Genomic DNA, 20,204 nt, shown 5'->3' with positions numbered 1-20,204 from the left:
CATATCCATTGCTACAAACTCAAGCTACAGTTCTTCAATTCCATCATTATCTTTGTGTTTGGCTGCCTTGCTGCCGCTCCAAGTGCTGATGGTCTCAAGTACAACCTTCTCCACAGCGAAGCCTCAGAACCCAATGTCTGTATCAGATATCTCAACTGTAATAGGACTTCACTTTTTGATATCATTCTAATGTCAGTATATTCCATCTATTTCATAAATAGTAATTTGCAGTTAGCTTTAGAACATGGGTCCAGTGTCTCATAGTTCCAGGCCTACTGTGGCTCTCCAATCTAGATAAAAAAACACTGCAGTTGGTACGCAAAGTAAAAGTTAACAGTGTTTCATGCTTTCTTTTAATGCAGAAAAATGAAGAACTCGGGAATAGTTTGTTAGCCTTGCCCGAGACATTTTGTTTTATTTCCTTTATAGTTTCTAATGAAAAAGTCAATGCTCTTATCAGTTTTTTCCTCAATATCATAAACCAGGTTCCTGGTTTTGAAGTCAGGGTACACTGTCATTCTGCTTAGTTCCCATACTCCAAAGAGATACTCTGAGAGTATAGGGATATTTTCCCTATACCGAGTACACAAGAACATATCAATAGGTAGGCACATGCGTCAAACAGAATATTTGTGATCGAATGGAAATAATAGTAGAAAAGTGGATGGTTAAGGAAACTCTATGCCCCATCTCTCAGAATAGACATAGCCCACTGAGGCATGAATATTGTTCAACTCAACCATCCTAATAATAAGAAATTCCATAGGCCTCTCATCATTCCAGTGCTCTGAGAACTTTGCCGTGTCCAGGTTGCTAAATTCAACATACTGGGGAGAACAGATAAGAAGTGAGTTGGCTCATGTTTTTCTAAAAAAAAAAAAAAAATGAAGCTCTTATTTCTTTCTTATTTATTCATTTATTTGTTTGTTTGTTTATTTATTAGACTTTGTTTCTGAATTTCATGGCTGGAATACACAGAAATTCTACAGGCAGATGGGCTTCAGCCATACTAATTACCACAGCAGTCTGTTAGCCCAGGTGCGGCTGAGAGCGGGGACAGCCACTTAATCAACACTAAGGGGATTCTGTCCTCTACGAGACAGCTATAGAAGCAGTACTTCTCATGCATGTAATTTGTAAAGTACCCAAACGGCCATGTCTGGGGTGACAATGAGCCTTTTCTTATTTACTTGGGATCTTTCAGTATATATAACTATTCTACAAAGGTCTGGCATGTCACACAAATGAAGGGACTTGCCAAGCAATAACTTTGGAAGTGTTCTGATCAGTTGCTGATTGGCAGACTTCATGCTATTTGCTCTGTTCTAAAAGGTTAGGAGTCTTATGTGTCAGAGGTGAAGGCCGGTAAGTACCACCAAAGCTGGCCACTTTCAGATACTTGTCTTTAATATTATTGCTAAATATGTCACACCATTAGAATCCTCCTCAAAATTAAAGGATATTCAGCAATCACATGCATCCCAATGTAAAGCATCTGTAATGATATTGTGGGGGGTGGGGACAGGGAGTCCCAATGAAGTCTCTCCCTCTTTGCTAATAGAATATCCCTGCTGGCTAGAGAAGACCAGAAGTGAAGAGGGATGGGCAGCACAAAGGCAAACACTGAAGAGTTCTTCAGTGACGCTCACTGGATGAGCTGTGACCCATACAGGTTTTACCCAGGGCCTTTACTTATGAGGTGATGACTTTAGCGATCAGATGGAAACACAGGCTTCCACTATGCTGTACCTGTGATGAACACTAGTGTGGGGGTGATGAGCTGCTTCTTGTCAATTCTGCCATCTTAGTACATACTGGTAGTTATATCAAGCACAGGGAAAACATGGACAGAACAACTTACACGTAGCAAAACCAAAAAAAAAAAAAAGACAAGAAAGTTGTGTGATACATCTAGATACGCATTTTCACTAGAACCGAGTAGGTGCAATGCAAATGCAGATGTAACCGAATCCTTCAGTGACAGTTCTAGGGGAGGATTCTGGATAGTTCCAGTAACTCCCATCAGCATGCGACCCCCCCTCCAAATTAATACATTTTCCTCTTCTAAGTAACCAGCACTTCTTACACATCTGTCATTAATTTCTATCCTATAACACACCTCAGCATGCATGGATTTTATCTTCATTAGTACACAGCTTGTTTGAAGGATGACACTGGCCCCCATTCTTCCATTTGCCCTCATGTCCCCAGCTCTCTTGACGCTCATGGAAATTAGTCATCAAATAGTCACCTCAAAAAATCAACAATGTGTTTGTCAGACCACCTCTAAGTTTCAAATCTGAAACATCCATCACTCATTCTGTCCATACACTTCTGGACACTTTGTGAAACTAAGTCAAAAGGCTTTCAGTGAATGGTATTGTCTCCCACTTGTTGGCTAGGAGAGTGAAGAAAGGTAAGGGTAAGACAAAGCTCCGAATAATAAATGATTAGAATAACCAGCAAATAAAAATAGATTCACATCTTAGTGTGGTTCTCACGTCGGTGGGAAATGTAAGTGGAGGTAGGTGAAGTTTTACTAACAGTTTTGTCAAGTGTACCGTTCTCCGTTTTGTAGATCTGTGTTCATTTTTTATTTAGTCCTATTTTTGTCATATATCATGAAAAAGAGACATGTTAGGAATTTTGCAGAATTCAAGGTTGAGCAAGGCAAGAAATCTGACACAGAAAAAATTAATGATGGAAATAACTCAGGAAGAGTTTTAATGTAACAGAGCTAAAATTTCAAAAGTAAAATTACAATGAAGATGTAATGAGTGTTCTGACTTTCAGAACTCATTTTCCTCATAGTGACACTTTCTCTAAGCTTATGCAAGCTCTTGCTCCTGTGTTTGAAGAGAGAGGCCTCCAAAATGTGCCTGGAGAGCATTATTTTCTTGACTGAATATTAAGACCACAAGAGGTTATAAGTGTTTTCGTTCCCATGAGAACAAGTGGGCACGTGAATACAGTGTTGGAAATGTTCAGACATTTCCATTAATGTCAGAAACACAAGCTGCGGTGGCTTTATGCACATTAGAACTTCTGACCAGGCCGAATGGGAATTCCGAAATGTCAGAGTCTATCGTTTATAAATGAGGAGATTACGGGACAATGAGATAAAGTAAACCAAAACCAGGTAGAATGCTTGTCTTAAATCAAGATGAGCTCAACGTATTAAGACTTCATTATTAGCCCTACTAGTTTCGTGTATTTTCCATATATGGTGAAGAGGTCCAGATGAGCATTCTCGTACGTATACTGAAAGTGTTCAAATAAATAAATACCAGTTCACCCATCAAACATCCTTCATCCTGTGTTTTAAACTTGCAATAAATTTATAGAAACTGTAAATGATTAGTTCAGAATTTATAATTAATATCTATGTCTTAACAACATGACATGAACCCCAATAGACCAAGATAACATCTTTACTACAATTTAAAGATTATGAAAAAACTTGGGCACGTGAAACACAAGTATTCCTAACACACTGACAGCAAGAGACAGACTTGGGGGTGTTGATAATGGTTTATAAAGGGCAGCAATCAAGGTGACCATGGAAATATTCCTTGAGGAGAGTAACGAAATCTTTCAATTGTTCTTTCTACGTATTTATGAATGTGTACTTTCACGTGTGTTTCCTGCCAGGCTCCTCCCCTACCGCTTCCTACGTGTACACAAGCATGTACCTTCTGTCTTAGACTTGCACTGGATAAAGAGCAGATTGAAGCTGAGTTTCTTGAAGCCTGATGAGATGTCTCATCATTTTCTCCAGTTACATATCTGCTTATGGATCTTGTCAGTCTTTTGGTGTTTGTTTCAAAGACAGGTGAGACGAACCCTGTTCTCTCTTTAGTGTGTCTAGCAAGTAGATATTTGATTATGTGCAGCTTCTGGTTCTTGGTGGTTCTGACACACCTTGCATTAATCTAAAGCGACTGGAGGAACAGAGCGACACTCAGATCTTAATCCACAGCACTGAATTCGCAACGCCCCTCTTTTCTAACTTTCTCTAAAACTCTTGATTAGTTAACTTCTTATTAAGTCTTGATTACACTGTAAAGGCAATGCTAGGCACTGTTTTTGTATTGGGGGGCTGTCTGTGTGATATCCATGGGCATATATCTGTGTGTGTTTGTTCGTAACTGTGTGTGGGTGTGATGTCCATGTGTAAATACATCTGTGTGGGTTTATGAATGTGTATGTGGTGATTCAATGACCACTTCCAGTGTCAAGCCCTTGCTTTCCACCTTCTTTGAGACAGGATCTCATGGTGTTTCCTTCTGAGGATATGCTAGCCTAGTTAGACTCGAGCCTCTAAGGACTCTCTTGTTTCTGCCTCCCAGCTTACTTTAGGAGGGCTGAGACTCCAGAAAACTGCTAGGAAAGCCAGTTTTGCACTGGTCTTAGAGAACTGAACTCAGGAACTTAACGTCTGCACACTTCTCTTTTGGAGTACTGGGGAAGAAACTCAGGACCTCCCAGAGCTTGGCTACTGACCTGATACTGACCAACATCCTGAACCCTCAGGCACATTTTAAAGGAAGAACTCTAAACAGAGTAAGAAAATATAAGTACTAAATAGGCTTTATTCTATATATATATATATAAAACAAATTTTAATCAGCCATCCCATTTTTTCACAAAAATAAACCAAATGTTTATTTTGCTTTGTAAAGCAACATATAATACCTTAAATACCAATTTATTGTGGGACCATTAGTTATCTGAGCTTTTGTTGTTAATGTGGCATTAAGGCAGCAATTCTGAATCTGTGGGTCACGGCCCCTTTGGAGGCTGAGTGACCCTTTCACAGGGGTCACATATCAGATATCCTGCATAGCAGATGTTTACTTTACAAGTTATAACATTAGCAAATTTACAGTTATGAAGTAGCAATGAAATTATTTTACAGTTGGGGGTTACCACAACACGGTCAAAGCATTAGGAAGATTGATAAGCACTGTGTTAAGGTTTTTAAAAAGAAGTGAATTATAGAGCTATTATCATTGATTTATTACAGAAAAATACTTTTTTCCTTAGCTAGTGTAAAAATCAGTGTTCTCTCCACATTTTCTGAGTATTTAGGCTATACAATGAGAGCTAGTTTTCTAAATGATAGTCACAAGACTGTGCAAGAGTCTCACTTAGCAAAGAAAGGTTCAATTATGTTCTATGCTACATTGCCAAGAAATAAATTTCAGGGAATATTTAAAGTACTCCTGGGGAAAATGTATAGTAACCTCCAGTTAGGTACATGTGCACATCTGGTTAGCTCCCAATACACATCAGTCCCCCACAAGCACCTGTGCAGTGTGGATTTACAGTCATCAGAGCACAGTGCCTGTGCAGTGTGCATTTACGGCCATTAGTGTACAGCACCTGTGCAGTGTAGACTTACAGCCATCAGTGTACAGCACCTGTGCAGTGTGGTTTATGGCTATTACTGTACAATACCTGTGCAGTGTGGATTTACAACCATCAGTGCACAGTACCTGTGCAGTGTGGTTTATGGCTATTACTGTACAATACCTGTGTAGTGTGGTTTTACAACCATCAGTGCACAGCACCTGTGCAGTGCGGATTTACAGCCATCAGTGCACAGCACCTGTGCAGTGTGGGTTTACAGCCATCAGTGCACAGCACATGTGCAGTGTAGACATACAGCCATCAGTGCACAGCACCTGTGCAGTGTGGATTTACAGCCATCAGTCAACAGCACCTGTTCACTGCAGATTTACAACACTTTTAGTGTTTGGGAGTGTTTATAATTGCCATGTTTACTCCATAATCAGATGATGTTTTTAATTAAAAATTTGAGTTAAGAAAATTATACATCTGGTATTTGAATCACCAATACTGCTGAGTAAAGTCAGTGAATTAAGCAATATACAAACCGGGAATACCAACTAGCCTGAGGAGACTGTTTAGCTTTGGAGATTCCAGCTGTTTTGTGAAAAAGTTTTAAAAATCTGATGGGTGGTTGAATCAGATGATTCCTGTCGAGCCTGCCTTCTTGTGAGTCAGGGGTGATAAGAATTAACTGGCCAGACTTTGAGGCTCTTTGTTTCCTTATGGGTTGAAGGTAAAAGAGTAAAGTCTGCATCAAGGCAAAAGCACCACAAAAACTAAATAATTACAGCAAGGTAACAAGCTTCCATAAAGCTAATTCTGTTTAGTATCTAGGCAATGATAACACTTAAAAGATGTTACTTTTTTTTAAATGTAAACCTTCAACTCTTGTTTACCAAAACCAAAAGAAAAGAAAAATATACCAACAGAAAAACACCTTTTATCCTACAAAAATAATTTCAGCTGCTTACAAACACACACACACACACACACACACACACACACACAAAACCCTGGGAATATCTGTCCTATGGTACTTGGGAAATCACTGAATGCCAGTCATACCAGCTTTCCTAGTGTCTTCTCGAGCAGAATAGCTTGCACAAATATCACAGCTGCTCCCAAACTCGAGAAGCCATTACTGGCTTTGGGAAAGCATAGGACTACTGAGACAGTGAAGAAATCAAATGACCCAGGGAGATGACTCTATGGGTTAATCACCTGCAGCACAGCAGTGAGGTCAGGAGTTCATATCCTGGCACAAAAGAAATGCCAAACAGGCTTGGTTACCACCCTATGATCCCTACCCCCAGAGATGGAGCCAGGGGATTGATTCTGCTAGGGCAATCAGACTACCTGAGTCTGCAAGCTTATATCCTAGTGACAAACTGTGCCTTAATATGTAAAGGGGAAAGTGGTCAAGTCAAAACCCCATTTACAAGTTCTGGCCACCATGTTCCTATGCACCCATGCATATGTGAACACACATACACATACAGCAATGAAAAAGAAACTGAATGCCTGAATAGGTCTAAACATCTATAGCAAAAAATACTCTTTATAACTAATATTCTTTCCAGAACATTTTGTTATGTTTTCTCTCAAATATTTTATATATTTCTACACATTGAAGAGTTTTGTAAACTGGGGCATCCTTCCCCTCCTTCTGATTTGTTTTTCCATCATCTGGCACTCACATAACCAACCCCTCTTCTTGCTGAGCCTGGATCTTTCAGGAATCTTTTCCTCCTCAACAGATCTCACCATCTTTCACATCTGTTCTCCTGATACGTGATTTCCTTCATGCTGTTCAGCATTGTACTGTGGTTTCTTCTTCATAGCCAAGTGTGTATGCATGTGTCCTCTTTTAGAATGCATTTCATATCATTTACAGCTGTAGCTATAGGCAGCTAATGCTTCCTGATATGTATTCCATAAATAGTCATAATATATGGAAAAGAGTATGGTGTCATTGACGTAATTAGAACAAGAAGTGATACATAGTCTTTCAGCTGAGACAAACACAAGAGAAATAGAAATAAAAAAATTCTTCAGGCTGATAGAAGAGCCTCTAAATAATGGGGCACTGCTGAAAACTCCTAAATACGGATGAGGTCCTGACTCAGGACTGTGACTGCTTTTAGGTTCATAAGTAGACACGTGGGAAGGAGGCCCCATGGACCATGAACTCTTTACAGCACAGAACAGTTTACAATAAAGAAAAATGCATACACAGGAATTTTACCCAATCACCCTTGTCTTCAAACTCTCTACTTTTAGGTAGCTGCATGTTAGGGTGGTGGGAGCTGCTGTGCCCCAGGGTCAAAGAGAGACATATTTAGCTTCTGGGTTGTCCTGCACTTTACTATAGAGTCAGTATCAATCTGGTTTCCTCAGAGGTCCATTTCCCTTGTGTGGTCTATGGTCTAGGCAATTTTATCCAGCCTTTTACTTTATATTTCTGTTTGCATGTAAACTTTGTCTTTGACAGGATCCACATTAAATGGGACCATCTAACCCCATTTTCTTCTTCCCTATTACTTAGTCTTCAGTTTTCAAGCTCTATTAATATCTCCTTCTCAACTTCCTGAGCGCCTCTTTTGCTGTCCCATATCCTTCATACACTGCAAGAAGCCCCTGTCCTATGTCAGTTAAATGGAACACAACAGCAATCACAATGTGTCTCAGATCTTTTTTATTTCTTTCCATTTTCTTCCAACCATAAGTTACTGTTCTTCCTCTTTCTTCATTGTCTCTCAATTTGTCTGAAATGATGTTTTCTCACCCAGAAAAATGTTCCTCCTTCTGCATTCATCTTGTCACCTCTTGAATGGACACAGCCTCTGTACAGTTGTCAGTGCTAACGATATGCCCCCTGATGTAGGAAGCACTCAGTCGATAGAGCATGAGACTCTTAATCTCAAGGTCATGGGTTCGACCCCATGTTGAGCACAAGATGAAGGTGTAAGTCACAAACAATCCCACACCAGTTTGGAATTATGATTAATAGAATGGTTATTTATTTAAAGGGGAAAAACTTACAGATCACTGTCCCACACAACAGCCCTCTGCGCAATCAGGAAGGGAGCCTAGTCGCCTGAAGCAGAGCAGGAAGCCAGAGAGCGAGCTGAGGGAAGTGGCCGCTTTTTTTAAAGAGAGAGAGATCATGCCTCAATGGGCTGGTATCTCAGCAGCTATTGGCCAAAGGAGCGGAAGGAGCTCCAGCAACAGCCTCCTCCCTCAGGTCAGGATTTCTCATCTATCCTCAGTGGCAGGCACCTATGTGTCCTGCTAACAACACAGCATTGTCTTGTCATGTCCATAACATACCCTCACTGTTTCACCACTTCAGAGACAAGAACAAGAGTTTGAAGAAATGTCTACAGCTAACAGACTGAATAGTAGCATGTTTAAGAGAACTGAGATGTTCTACATAGGCTGTATTAAGTAGGTTTTAAAGATCCAGGCCTGGAACCCACTAGTTTTGAGTAACTATTTCTATGGAAACAGACATTCTAAGTTCCAAGAAGCACATACACACATGGACCCGTTACCTTGAGACTCCATGGGGCCATCAGCTGACACTGGGGCTGGGAGTCAGCCCCCATTCTGGCAACTGGCTTGGCCTTTCTGAGGGTTGGATGAGTTTTGTATCAAGGTGCGAGGGGCAAGTCAGTCATTCACCCCAAGCAACACCAGTCAGCCAGCGATCCATCAGATGTTTTCTGCCAACGCGGCTCTCCTGAGTGTTTACCATGCTGATAACTGTGTACTGTGTGCGTAGGGACCTCACAGAGGTAACCTTTTCCCTCCAGGTCAGCCCTGACTTTGAGCTCTCCAACTTCAGAGTCCTCTGTGAGCTGGAGTCTGGTGTGCCTGCTGAGGAGATTCAGTTCATCTACATGGAGCAGCTCCTCACAGATAACCACTGCTCCCTGGGTACCTATGGCCTCAAAGATGGCGATATGGTTGTACTACTTCAGAAGGACAATGTGGGACTTCAGGCTCCAGGAAGGACTCCAAATCAGCCTCGGGCAGATTTCACTGGATCAGCTGTGGCGGGAACAAGTTCCCGACACCAGCATCATCAACAGCAACGGATGCCATCAACACAAACCCATGGATTGGCCTCTGGAGAGAATATGGCTTATGCTCAGGATCTTAACAGTCCCGCTCTGATTCGCAGTATGCTGCTTTCCAACCCTCATGATCTGTCCCTGCTGAAGGAACGGAACCCTGCTTTGGCAGAAGCTCTGCTTAGTGGAAACCTGGAGACATTTTCCCAGGTCCTGATGGAGCAGCAGAGAGAAAGGGCCTTGAGAGAGCAGGAGATGTTTCGTCTTTATTCTGCTGACCCATTTGACCAGGAAGCTCAAGCTAGAATAGAAGAAGAAATCAGACAGCAGAACATAGAAGAAAATATGAACATAGCTATGGAAGAGGCCCCAGAGAGTTTTGGACAAGTGGCTATGCTCTATATTAACTGCAAAGTGAATGGGCATCCTTTAAAGGCTTTTGTTGACTCTGGTGCCCAGATGACTATCATGAGCCAAGCTTGTGCTGAGAGATGTAACATTATGAGACTGGTGGACCGGCGATGGGCTGGGGTTGCTAAGGGAGTGGGCACACAGAGGATTGTGGGCCGAGTTCATCTGGCTCAGATCCAGATTGAAGGTGATTTCTTACAGTGTTCTTTCTCCATACTGGAGGAGCAGCCCATGGATATTCTTCTAGGGCTGGATATGCTCAGGAGACATCAGTGTTCCATCGACCTAAAGAAGAATGTGCTGGTGATTGGCACCACTGGCACACAAACACACTTCCTTCCTGAGGGAGAATTGCCCTTGTGTGCAAGGCTGGTGAGTGGAACTGTACAAGAAGACTCTTCAGACAAGGAAGTAGCAGGCAATATCAAACATTCAATCAAGGGTCCAGCACGAAAAAAGCATTGAATCAGGTTATATATAAGCCACTGCCATGAAGGAGCAAGCCGTAGGTCCCAGGAAAGATATGAACTCATTGGCAATGCCATCATTAAAAACATCTTAGCAAACAGTTTTGGCCTGTGACTGAGTCCACAGATGGGTGACTGTGTAAGTCATCACTGTTAATCATAGCTTATGTGTGGGTCCATTCTTCCACTCCAGATCACTGAACCTCATCCAGGGGAGGGGCCGAAACTTCATGTTGGTTTCCCAAAAATCTAGTGGAGGGAAAATGAGTCTCCCTGTCAGATTACAGGGAGGACATGTCCAAATCAAGACTGTTTATTTTGCATAAGCTCCTAGGAAAAAAGCCATTCTTTCAGATCACAAAGACCTGTAAACAAAATGATTTCACATTAACATTAACAATAGTTTTGTATTACCCCAGCTATCTGTGTGTGTGCATGCCTGCCTGCGTGCGTGTGTGTGTGTGTGTGTGTGTGTGTGTGTGTGTGTGTGCGCGCACACAAGTGCAGGCCAGAGATTGAGAAAGTTGATATCTTCCTTAATTGCTTTCTACCATAGTTTTTGAAACAAGTTCTCCCGCTGAATCTGCAACCTCCCCAGTGTTGCTACAGTGTAGCTATCTAGCAACTTTATCCATCTTTTTCTAGTGAATGCTAGAAATGGAACGTAGGTCCTAATGTTTGTGCACCAGGCATTGTCTGAGTGAGCAATATCTTCAGCACCTCTAGAACATCTCTCCACACACCTTCTTAAGACAGTGTCTCATCCTTCTCAACCCAGCTCCAGACTTGAGGTATGCCTAAAGATGACCTTATATTTCTGATTCTCCTGCCTCCACCTACCGAGTGCAGGCAGTGCAAGCATGTGCCATCTCACCAAGTTTTTGTGGTGCTGAGGAGCAGATGCAGGCCTTTGTGCATGCCTAGCAACATTCTATCAACTAAGTTAGCATATCTAGCCTGAATTATTTTCGTTCTCACAGATATGGCTGTTTTCACATTTGTTTTTATTAGGAAAGTTCTGAGAAATGGTGCAGATTTGACTCCCTTATTAAGCTAACACTTCTAAATGCACACCAGTTTTATGATGCTTTATGGTTTATGGTTTCTCTATCTCCAGATTCCACTCTGGTCATGTTTATGAAGTCTACCTCCAGACTTAATGTTGATTTGTTTCAATGGAGAGGTTTGAAATCCCCAAAGCATGTTCTTCTCCTTGTCCTTAAAGAAAAAGCAATATTGTAAGAAAAAGAATGTGTTGAACGTTTTGTCTTAGCTTTGGCACTTCTTGGTCTGTGTGGTGCTAGGCTTGGCAGGTGAGCATAAGCCACAGTCTAGGACTCTAATGTCTAGTTCAGTTAGGCCATCTTGAAAACATCTGCTTAATTCTTTCTGTTCTGTGACTCCTTGAAGAAAGCCAACTTTTAGTGAGACTAACATGGAAAGTGTAACCCTTTGTCTTAACATCTCCCTAAAACATCTAAGAATAAAAGTCAGATCCAGACACCATCAGATTCAGGGAAATGATTGATGGAGATAACTTACTAATAGGGATTATGTTGTAGGGCTGGAGAGATAGCTCTGTGTGAAGATCACTGTTTTCTCTTCCAGATGACCAGGTCAGTTGCCAGAATCTATGGAAGACGGTTCCCATCACAACTAACTGTGACTCCAGTTCCAGAGCGATCCAGTGCCCTCTTCTGGCACAGAGAAACACACATACATACACAGTATATTTTTTAAAAGTTAAAATATTGATATCATATCAATCCTCTAGAAGCCAAGAAGTACTAGCCCTGGGTTTTCCTCTCTGTTACATACACAAATCATCTACTTCAGGCCTCTACCCATCATCTTCGAATTGCTTCAAAGGTATGGCTGCTTTACAGTGGCCAGTACAACAGTGTGATCTTGTTTACCAAGCAAGTTCTAAATCATTTGAAGAGTTTCTAAAGGTTATAAGAAAAAATAATCCTCTCTGATAACCAGATTTTCATTTCTTTGGCTTGATTCTTGTTTATGCTGATCATGTCTTTCTGAAACAAGTCCACCTGCAGTTTTTCCACACCTATTCCTCTAACATTATCTATGTTCGTAAAGTGTTACAATCAGCAGAGCTGTAAAAAGATCCGTGGACCAATGTCTTTTTGATCTGTGCTACTAATCAGCACTCACAATGAATTGTATTAACAAATGAAAGACAATCAGGACCAGTACCAAATATGCTAGAGTTACAATGTCACATGAGATCTATTCCAACATCAAATGACCTATCTAGTTTACAAAAGTCATTCCAAGAATTCATAGAATCTTTAAGATGAAGGATTGTTTACAATCCAATCTTCACATCTCCAATCTTGCTGCACATTCTTTTCTTTCTTTGCAAGTTGCACTTAATGAGATGGTTGCTGATAGGGTAATTCGGCTGCAACTTATTGTGTAATAGTATGCTCACACTGAGCAATTCCCTTCTCCCTTTCCTTCCTCCTCCCCTGGCTGCTTGCCTTCTAGCTTTCTGCTTTTAGAAGACTAGCAATTCAAGTTTTGTTTGTTTAAACACTACTTGTACTTAATTTGCATGTATGTACCTTTGTGTGTGTGTGTGTGTGTGTGTGTTTAAGTGCCACAGAAGCCAGAAGGGGCATGAGATCCTTTGGACATGAAGCTGCAGTCATTTGTGAGTGTCCTGAGGTAAGCACTAGTGTCTGAACTCTAGACCTGATAGGTAACGCATTGGTATCCTCTAAGCCATCTCTCTAGCTCATAGTTTGTTATCAAAGAGCTTATTTATGTACAGCATTATTAGCATTTTGAAGAAGACTTTCTTCTGTGTTGAAGTCAATCGGAGTGATGTGCTCTGCTTTAGGTGTGGGCAGAGCACATATTTTCTACTACTAATTGATATGTTGCTGTTGAATTCAAATAAAAGGTTAGCAGTTACCAACATAAATATACTCCATGGAATGGAACCCCAGATCCATCAGTTTCTTGCTCTGTAACTTGACCACCATTTTGAAATTTTACTATGCTAGATATTTATAAAAAGAACCCCTTAACACAAAGAGAGTATTTAAGAGTATATTAATTCACGTTTTCCTCTTCAAGCTCCTGCTGTAACTAGGGATACAACAACTTTCTAAGTTAAAAAAATCAGTTTTTCACATATGAGGATGTGTGAATTTTGTTCTTGTCTTATGCCATAAAAAGAGACAAGAAAATATAAGATATCACAACACTTAGAAAACATCAAAGCCCCAAGAAAGGAATTAGAAAGTGCAAAGTAACATACTAAGGACATATAAATTCCAGTGTTGATTGGTGAGCAGGGTAACCAATGAAACAGACACAGCACAGCATGACAGATCTGTCCCACAGAACTATAGTTATGATCTACTGTATGCCAAGTACAACCTTACGTGTACTTAGGTGTCCTCAAGCAACTGATTTTCAGTGCTGAAGGTGCTATGAACTCTAACCACATGCATTGGAAAATCTACCATTTGGTTAGAACTTGACAAATGTTACTTACTCATTGATAAGGTTATCTTAACAGAACTGAAATACATCTAAGTTAACATTGCTGATAGTTGCAAAGAAAACTAAGTTCAAGTAATCCACAAAGCACACCCTTCAAGAAGTTTTAACCAAATGGAGTTGTGAAGTACTTCCAATATGCTGCTATAATAGGTGCTTATAGCGGTCAATTAAAAGTTTTCCTCCTATTCCTTCAACCTCATCAACTCCTCATACCTGGGCAATGCAGGCCAGTTGGAAGAAACATTACAAGTAGACTTTACAAAGTATGCTTGCAGCCATTCTGTCGACCTCTGAACAGAAAGAACTAGTAGAGGTCTGTGATAAAGGTTCCATTGTAGCAGTGCATACCTAAGATTAATAGGAAGATATACTAATTCATTTGGATAAATGAAACAATCTGATTGAAATAATCTGTCAGATATTCAGGGATGGAGAAAGTTAATAATTTCAAAATTCCATGAAAACATTATTATTAAAGAAATATAAAGATAATTTAGTATAAGTACTCTAAAATGTTTCAATCAAAATCATACTAGAGCTGAATTTTCAAAATCCTTAAATTTATACAGCTCAGACCTAGAATGAGTAGAAAAGGATATGAGAAAAAGGAGGCACAAGACACTAAAAACAGACACAACATTTAAATGACCTACAAGCTCTGAGAAACAGCAATCAAATTATATCATTTTTTCCTCCTATTGATATGGATGGAGTGAATTGGTCTGAAATATTCTAAATTTGGGTTTGAAGGGAGTATTTTCTTAAGAAGAGCAGAAATTCTGAAGCAGCACAAAGAGTGACGGCCCCTTCATACTTCTGTTAAAATGCCATGAGAGTGTGGAGGGTAAGATGAAGACCAGGTAGAAATGGGCACAGTGGGAGGTAAAGAAAGGATTTGGACAAAGAGATGGTCCTACAGGCAGAACTTGGCATGCAAAATTACAGACTGGTTGGATAACTGATTGAGGGCAGTAAAAAGCCCATGTGTCTATAGTCTGCTCTGCAGAATGCAGTTTCTGGCAGGTAAAGGAAAACTGTGAGCAGACTAGCATGTTGCCATGGTAGCAGAGGGAAAGCAGGTCAGCTCATTTCATATGGTGTGCTAAGCAATGTGGAGAAAGTGCAATTGCAGAGTAATACTTTCCTTTTCAACCAGAAGCACAGAAAGAGCTTAGTTCCACAGTATTGAAGCTGAGTGAACAAATAAATTGATCATCAATGGAATGCCATAAATTTACCCAAAATGCATTTGTTACCTACTTTGAAAGTCACTGTTTAAGAACTTTGTTCCTCAAGAATTCAAAATTAGATGACATGAAATGATTTTTATAAGAATTTGAGGAAGCAGTGGTATAGGCTCCTATCAGAAATAATCACATAAAGTTCAAGGAACAGATGGGCAGTTAGGATGAAACAGAAATGAAATGGTCTCTGTTCACACACTGCCAAATGCCATCACTTGGGCTTCAGGACAAAAATTGACAGAAAATGATCCCATTGGTATTCCATAGCCATAGGAGTTTATGTCCCCATATGGCAAGGCTGGTGCTGTTAGAGTCCCCCACATCACGACTCCCACAGCACTGCTATGGAAATGTCATTGGCACAGGAAATAAAAACACGGCTAACTTTCTACCAAGTTTCCAATTTAGATTTGATGAAAACACAAATATTTCCCCTACCATCTATCTGTTCTTGCTGATTCACTTTAAATTGCTTTTATTAATAATAAAAAAGTTTCCACAACAAAAAATATTGATACTATCCTTTATAATTTTTCTCCCATGGAAAATTTCCAGGCATATTTTAGTTATGAAGAAAGGCTATCAGCACACACTGGCAAGTTTAATCTACTTCAGTGTAGCTTTTCATCATTTTCTAAAATTCTAAAGATTTCACTATCAACAAAAGAGACAACTTGATGTCTGAGAGCAAGTTCTAGTAATTGATGGGGGATTGGTGTCCATTGGTGGAGACACTTTGGATTTTGGATCAATGTGACAGATCAGAATAATTGCAGCATACCCATGTAAGGTTGGCAAATGGATGTCTAAGGAAGATCTGCTAGAGCTCTGATAGGCAGATAGGAGACAGCATGGTTATTCCGCTGTGAACAAGTGGCACCCAAACATTTGGCAAGACTTTTCTCATAAAGCCTGAGAAAGTCAAGCATAGTCTCTTGGTAATTGTCATTACCCTGGTAGACTCTGTCTGCTGGCAGTGAACAAAGGTGTTGCTCCTTTAAGAGAGGCTTCCTAACTCAGTGTAAGCAGTAAAAACCAAGCAGCTCTATGAAGAGGTTCTGCCACCAAACACTTAAATGGTGTTTATGAGCAGCTTCTTGGTGATGGCATGAACCTAGAAACTCCACAGTGATGTGCCAATAAACATGGTTCCCTTCAGTACCTCTTGCCTGAAGCTAGAGTCTCAGAAAACTATGGAATGGGGTGGAGTCAGTCACCAAAGCAGCAGCTTTAATTCTAGTCATGCTGCTTAGCACATTAAATACTCATGTTCTCAGAAAAAGTTAAGATATACAATTAAAACATTCAGACCAAAACAACAACAGCAACAACAACAAAAACCTCTAAATGGTTTGCAGGGTGTAAAAATATATGCAGGCTTGGGAAAGAAAAGCAAAAGGGTAGAGAAAGTCCTTAAAAATAGAGTAGCTGGATGTGGTAGTGTACACCTTTAATCCAAGCACTTGGGAGGCAGAGGCAAAAGGATCTCTGTGAATTCGAGATCATCCTGGTCTACAGAGTGAATTCCAGGGTAAACAAAGATACAGAGAGAAAACCCATCTCAAAATAAACAAAAATTAAATAAATAAAATAAAGTAGAAAAAAGTCACATTAAGATGGAAAAATACACAGAGAATCTAGATGCTGCATGTTACTGTGTTGTCTTTGAATTGTTTGACTGCTGAGGAAGGAGCAACAGCTGCAGAAAGACATTTGACTATAAATGCTGCTGGATTAATCCAACCTATGTATTTTGAAAATACCTTGATTTCAAAATTACCATAATCCTAAATTTTCTTTAGGTTTACATAAGATTATCAGCACCCTAATCAGCAGAAAGTAAAGCTGAGTCAGGAAGCCTCTCTTAAATTAGAGTGCTTGCCTCTAGCAATCAGAACCCGCCCCAGAAAGTGCTGCTATTGAGAAGCTGTGCTTAACTCTGCTCTTTTCTATCTAGAATAACTGCCCAAGCTCTCTCAGGCTTTAAACTGGATTTGTTCAGCCCCACATTGGCATGCCATTTGTTGAAGGAAGAGGAAAGATGCAGTCTGCAATCATCTTTGATCATGCAAACTCAGACACAGAGAAAGCCAGACACAGAGCAAGAAAGATGTGATTGCATTGCTGAAAAAGGTACCAAGCGATATGGCTGACACAGACAAGAATTATGAGCTAATATAAGTTATAAGAGTTAATAAGAAGCCTGAGATACTAGGGAAATCAGTTCATTATTAATGTAGACCCCTGTGTGATTTCTTTGGGACTTAATGACTGCAGGAACAGGACAGGACAGAAACCTCAGTCAACACATGTCTTTATTCAATTCAGTAAACCTCTCTATAATTAAGTTTGCCAATCAAATAAAATAAGATGGCCAAAGACTGACACCATGGGATACAGAGAAAGGCAGAGGAAGCTAGGCACTCTCTTAGCAACACTATGGTTTAGTTTTGTGGGTTCAGAGGTGTTAAATTTTCTTTAGTATATGGGGGAATCTGCAGGATAAATAATTATGCCTCCTGAATCTCCAGCAGTATCCATCCCTGTTGAGCGAGACAGAGGCAGATGATGAGGACAAATGCCTCCTCATAATGTCTATGTCAGAGAAGAACACTTTGTGGTGGTGAATAATCCCTGCACCCACTAGTTTACTACTGTCAATCCTCCATCTTCTCTTAGTACATTCTACACTGAAAATAGGTTGCTATCCAGACAAAATGAGCAGCAGTTGACTCCCCCCACCCTTCAGGTTCTTCAGGTCTTAGAGGTACTAATGAGCAGTGAAATTTTCTGTAGATGGTAGGCAAGAAAAGAGCAAGCAGACTGGTGATCCAGAAGTAGAAAAAAAATAGTACCCCTGACTTATCATGGAAACTGTTGTCATGAGTGATCCTAATAGTTAAATCTAGGTTGTGATAGCAATCACACCAACAGGAGCAAAGAGAGGTTGGCTCTCACGTGTCTGCAGTGTGGCCAAGATCATTTCACTACTTAAAATGAGAAAAAAAAAAAAACGTATTTCAACCAGATTGCCCATAGGCTTCCAACATGAACTGAGAATGAGCTAACGAGCAGGGCGATTATCCAAGGCAAAGTATTAAGTTCTATTAAAATGATCAGTAGCATGCAGCAGGCATGGCTGCTAGGGACCTTTCTAGCTGACACCTTCATTAACATGTAAGATGAGGATCAGCAATGAAATTATTTCCAAAGATAATTCTACCCTAGGAATTGCTCCAAGTGAGAGCTTCTAACATCATAGTAATCATTTCAGTTGCAGTGAATGCACAGGTCCCAGGAGTTACATATCCAGGTAGATGACTGAACAGTGATATAATAGGCAGACAGGCAGGTCTCTGGGTGATCTTTAGCAACAGGAGGGAAATTTATGGGGTAAAAACCCAGTTATTGCAAATAGTTTTCTAAATACTTATTTTTAATTATGTGTATAGCTGTGTTGTGGAAAGAGGGCATTCCACACCCAACAGTCAGTGCTGACAAAAGCCAGAAGAGGTCGTCACATTTGGAGCTGGAGTCACAGGTTCATGTAAGCTGCTCTACATGGGTGCTAGGGACTGAAACAAGTCCTATGTGAGAGCAGCATGTGCTCTTAAATGCTAAGCCATCCCTCCAGCCCTCAAAGAGTTGGGAAAACTGTTCATTGTATCTGTTACAGAAAGCACAGAGCGAAAAAGCACACAAATTCAGTAGAGCAGAAATGCATAACCGCATGCATATCTAGAGAGAGCCAATCAAATGCAATGCTAAACCACAAAAAAAGCACATGCTCTTTGTAAAATCTGATGAGTCTATAAAATGGATGGAATAATTTCCCAAGCTCCTGAGGTTTCCAAAATTTAGAACAGTCTTGATTATGATGCTACTTTGCCACATAATGGATATAAAAAAGATTTATAATTGGCAAAACAAGGACATTTTGAAGGTACAAGTTTCAGGAATTATAGAAAAACCAAAAGAAGAGATATGGCATTTTATTCTAAAAGATAAACTTGCTCTCCACAGTTCACAGCCAGCAAAGTGCAGCAACAGGACGTTCTGTCCCCAAGAGCTGCAGAGGCAAACACAGCACATCCTCACTTCATAACTGATTTGGACTGCTGCGAAGGGCTCTGAGCAGAGGAGGTGAGCTTGGATTGCTAGGAAAATGAGAACTGCACCATCACGTGATGTCCCCATCATTTGGCTGCAGTGTTCTCAGCTACACTGTTCTACTGACCTTTAGTGGAGACTATGGAATCATTGCTGCATCCTGCCCATTGCCACTCAGTGACAAAAGTCTTATTTTCACCTATTGCCATGGGGCTATTTATAAGAAAAGAAGCAAAACCAACAAATTAACTGGCTAAATATTTGGCCAACCAATAAAAAACAAACATGTTAGAAATGGGTGGAAATGTGGAAACATCCAGCTGGATTAGAAAGAATATCAACATGATGCGAGTATTGTCTGTTCCATCATCAGGTTGGCAGAGTCTTTTGGAAACAATCAGTGGAAAAAGATAATAGGATGAAAGTGGTGCAATATTTACAGGTGGGGAGAGAGGTACGACCGCATGCAGAGGAGTCTTTCAACCTATGCTATCTCAGAAAGAGAGGCAGGGCATCGGCTGCAGGAGGTTAGAGGGGTAGAGTGATACGTGTTACATGGCAGACATTTGTGCAAAATGTCAAATGTCAAAAAGAGGCCTCTAAATACAGTAGGGCAAGCAGAGACAAAGTGATTGAGGTATTGACAAAGTAATGATCCTGGGACAGGATAGCTGGGGCAGCAGAACAAGTGGGCAATCTGTCTTAAACAAGAGAGGAGTGATGGGGGAGCTGACCAATCCCTTTTTCTGAGGGGCGTGACCCCTCTGGGGCTCCAAATACCTTTAAAATATCCGTGTTTTTTGTTTTTACCCTCTTTGTTTCCCTGTGCTCCTCGCTGGAACCTTGGCTTTTGTATGTTCTCTTTTCTTTCCTTTATTAAAGCTGAGTATTATATATTAAAGCTAGTCTGGTTAATCATACTTGCCGATTGACCACACCCCTTCAGAGGAGGCCAATCTTAGACAGTGTCTCTGAGACTATGGCCATAGACTACCTCACTGTTTCTA

The 20,204-nt window shown here is 40.5% G+C and overlaps 2 protein-coding genes across 3 annotated transcripts in view; one reads left to right on the top strand and one right to left on the bottom strand.

Annotated features, from left to right (window-relative positions):
* Positions 1 to 20,204, bottom strand: part of Pdgfd (platelet derived growth factor D) — a 199,283-nt gene that overhangs the window by 111,468 nt on the left and 67,611 nt on the right. The gene's annotated exons all lie outside the window — the stretch shown is intronic.
* Ddi1 (DNA damage inducible 1 homolog 1) lies at positions 9,111 to 10,307 on the top strand. The gene has a single exon (XM_038323358.1). It carries the CDS (start codon positions 9,111 to 9,113, stop codon positions 10,305 to 10,307), a length of 1,197 nt encoding a protein of 398 aa, XP_038179286.1.

The sequence above is a fragment of the Arvicola amphibius genome, chromosome 3 (assembly GCF_903992535.2).
Source record: "Arvicola amphibius chromosome 3, mArvAmp1.2, whole genome shotgun sequence".
NCBI lineage: Eukaryota > Metazoa > Chordata > Mammalia > Rodentia > Cricetidae > Arvicola > Arvicola amphibius.
Note: the sequence above shows the minus strand (reverse complement) of the source record. Positions and strands in the feature narration are given on the sequence as shown.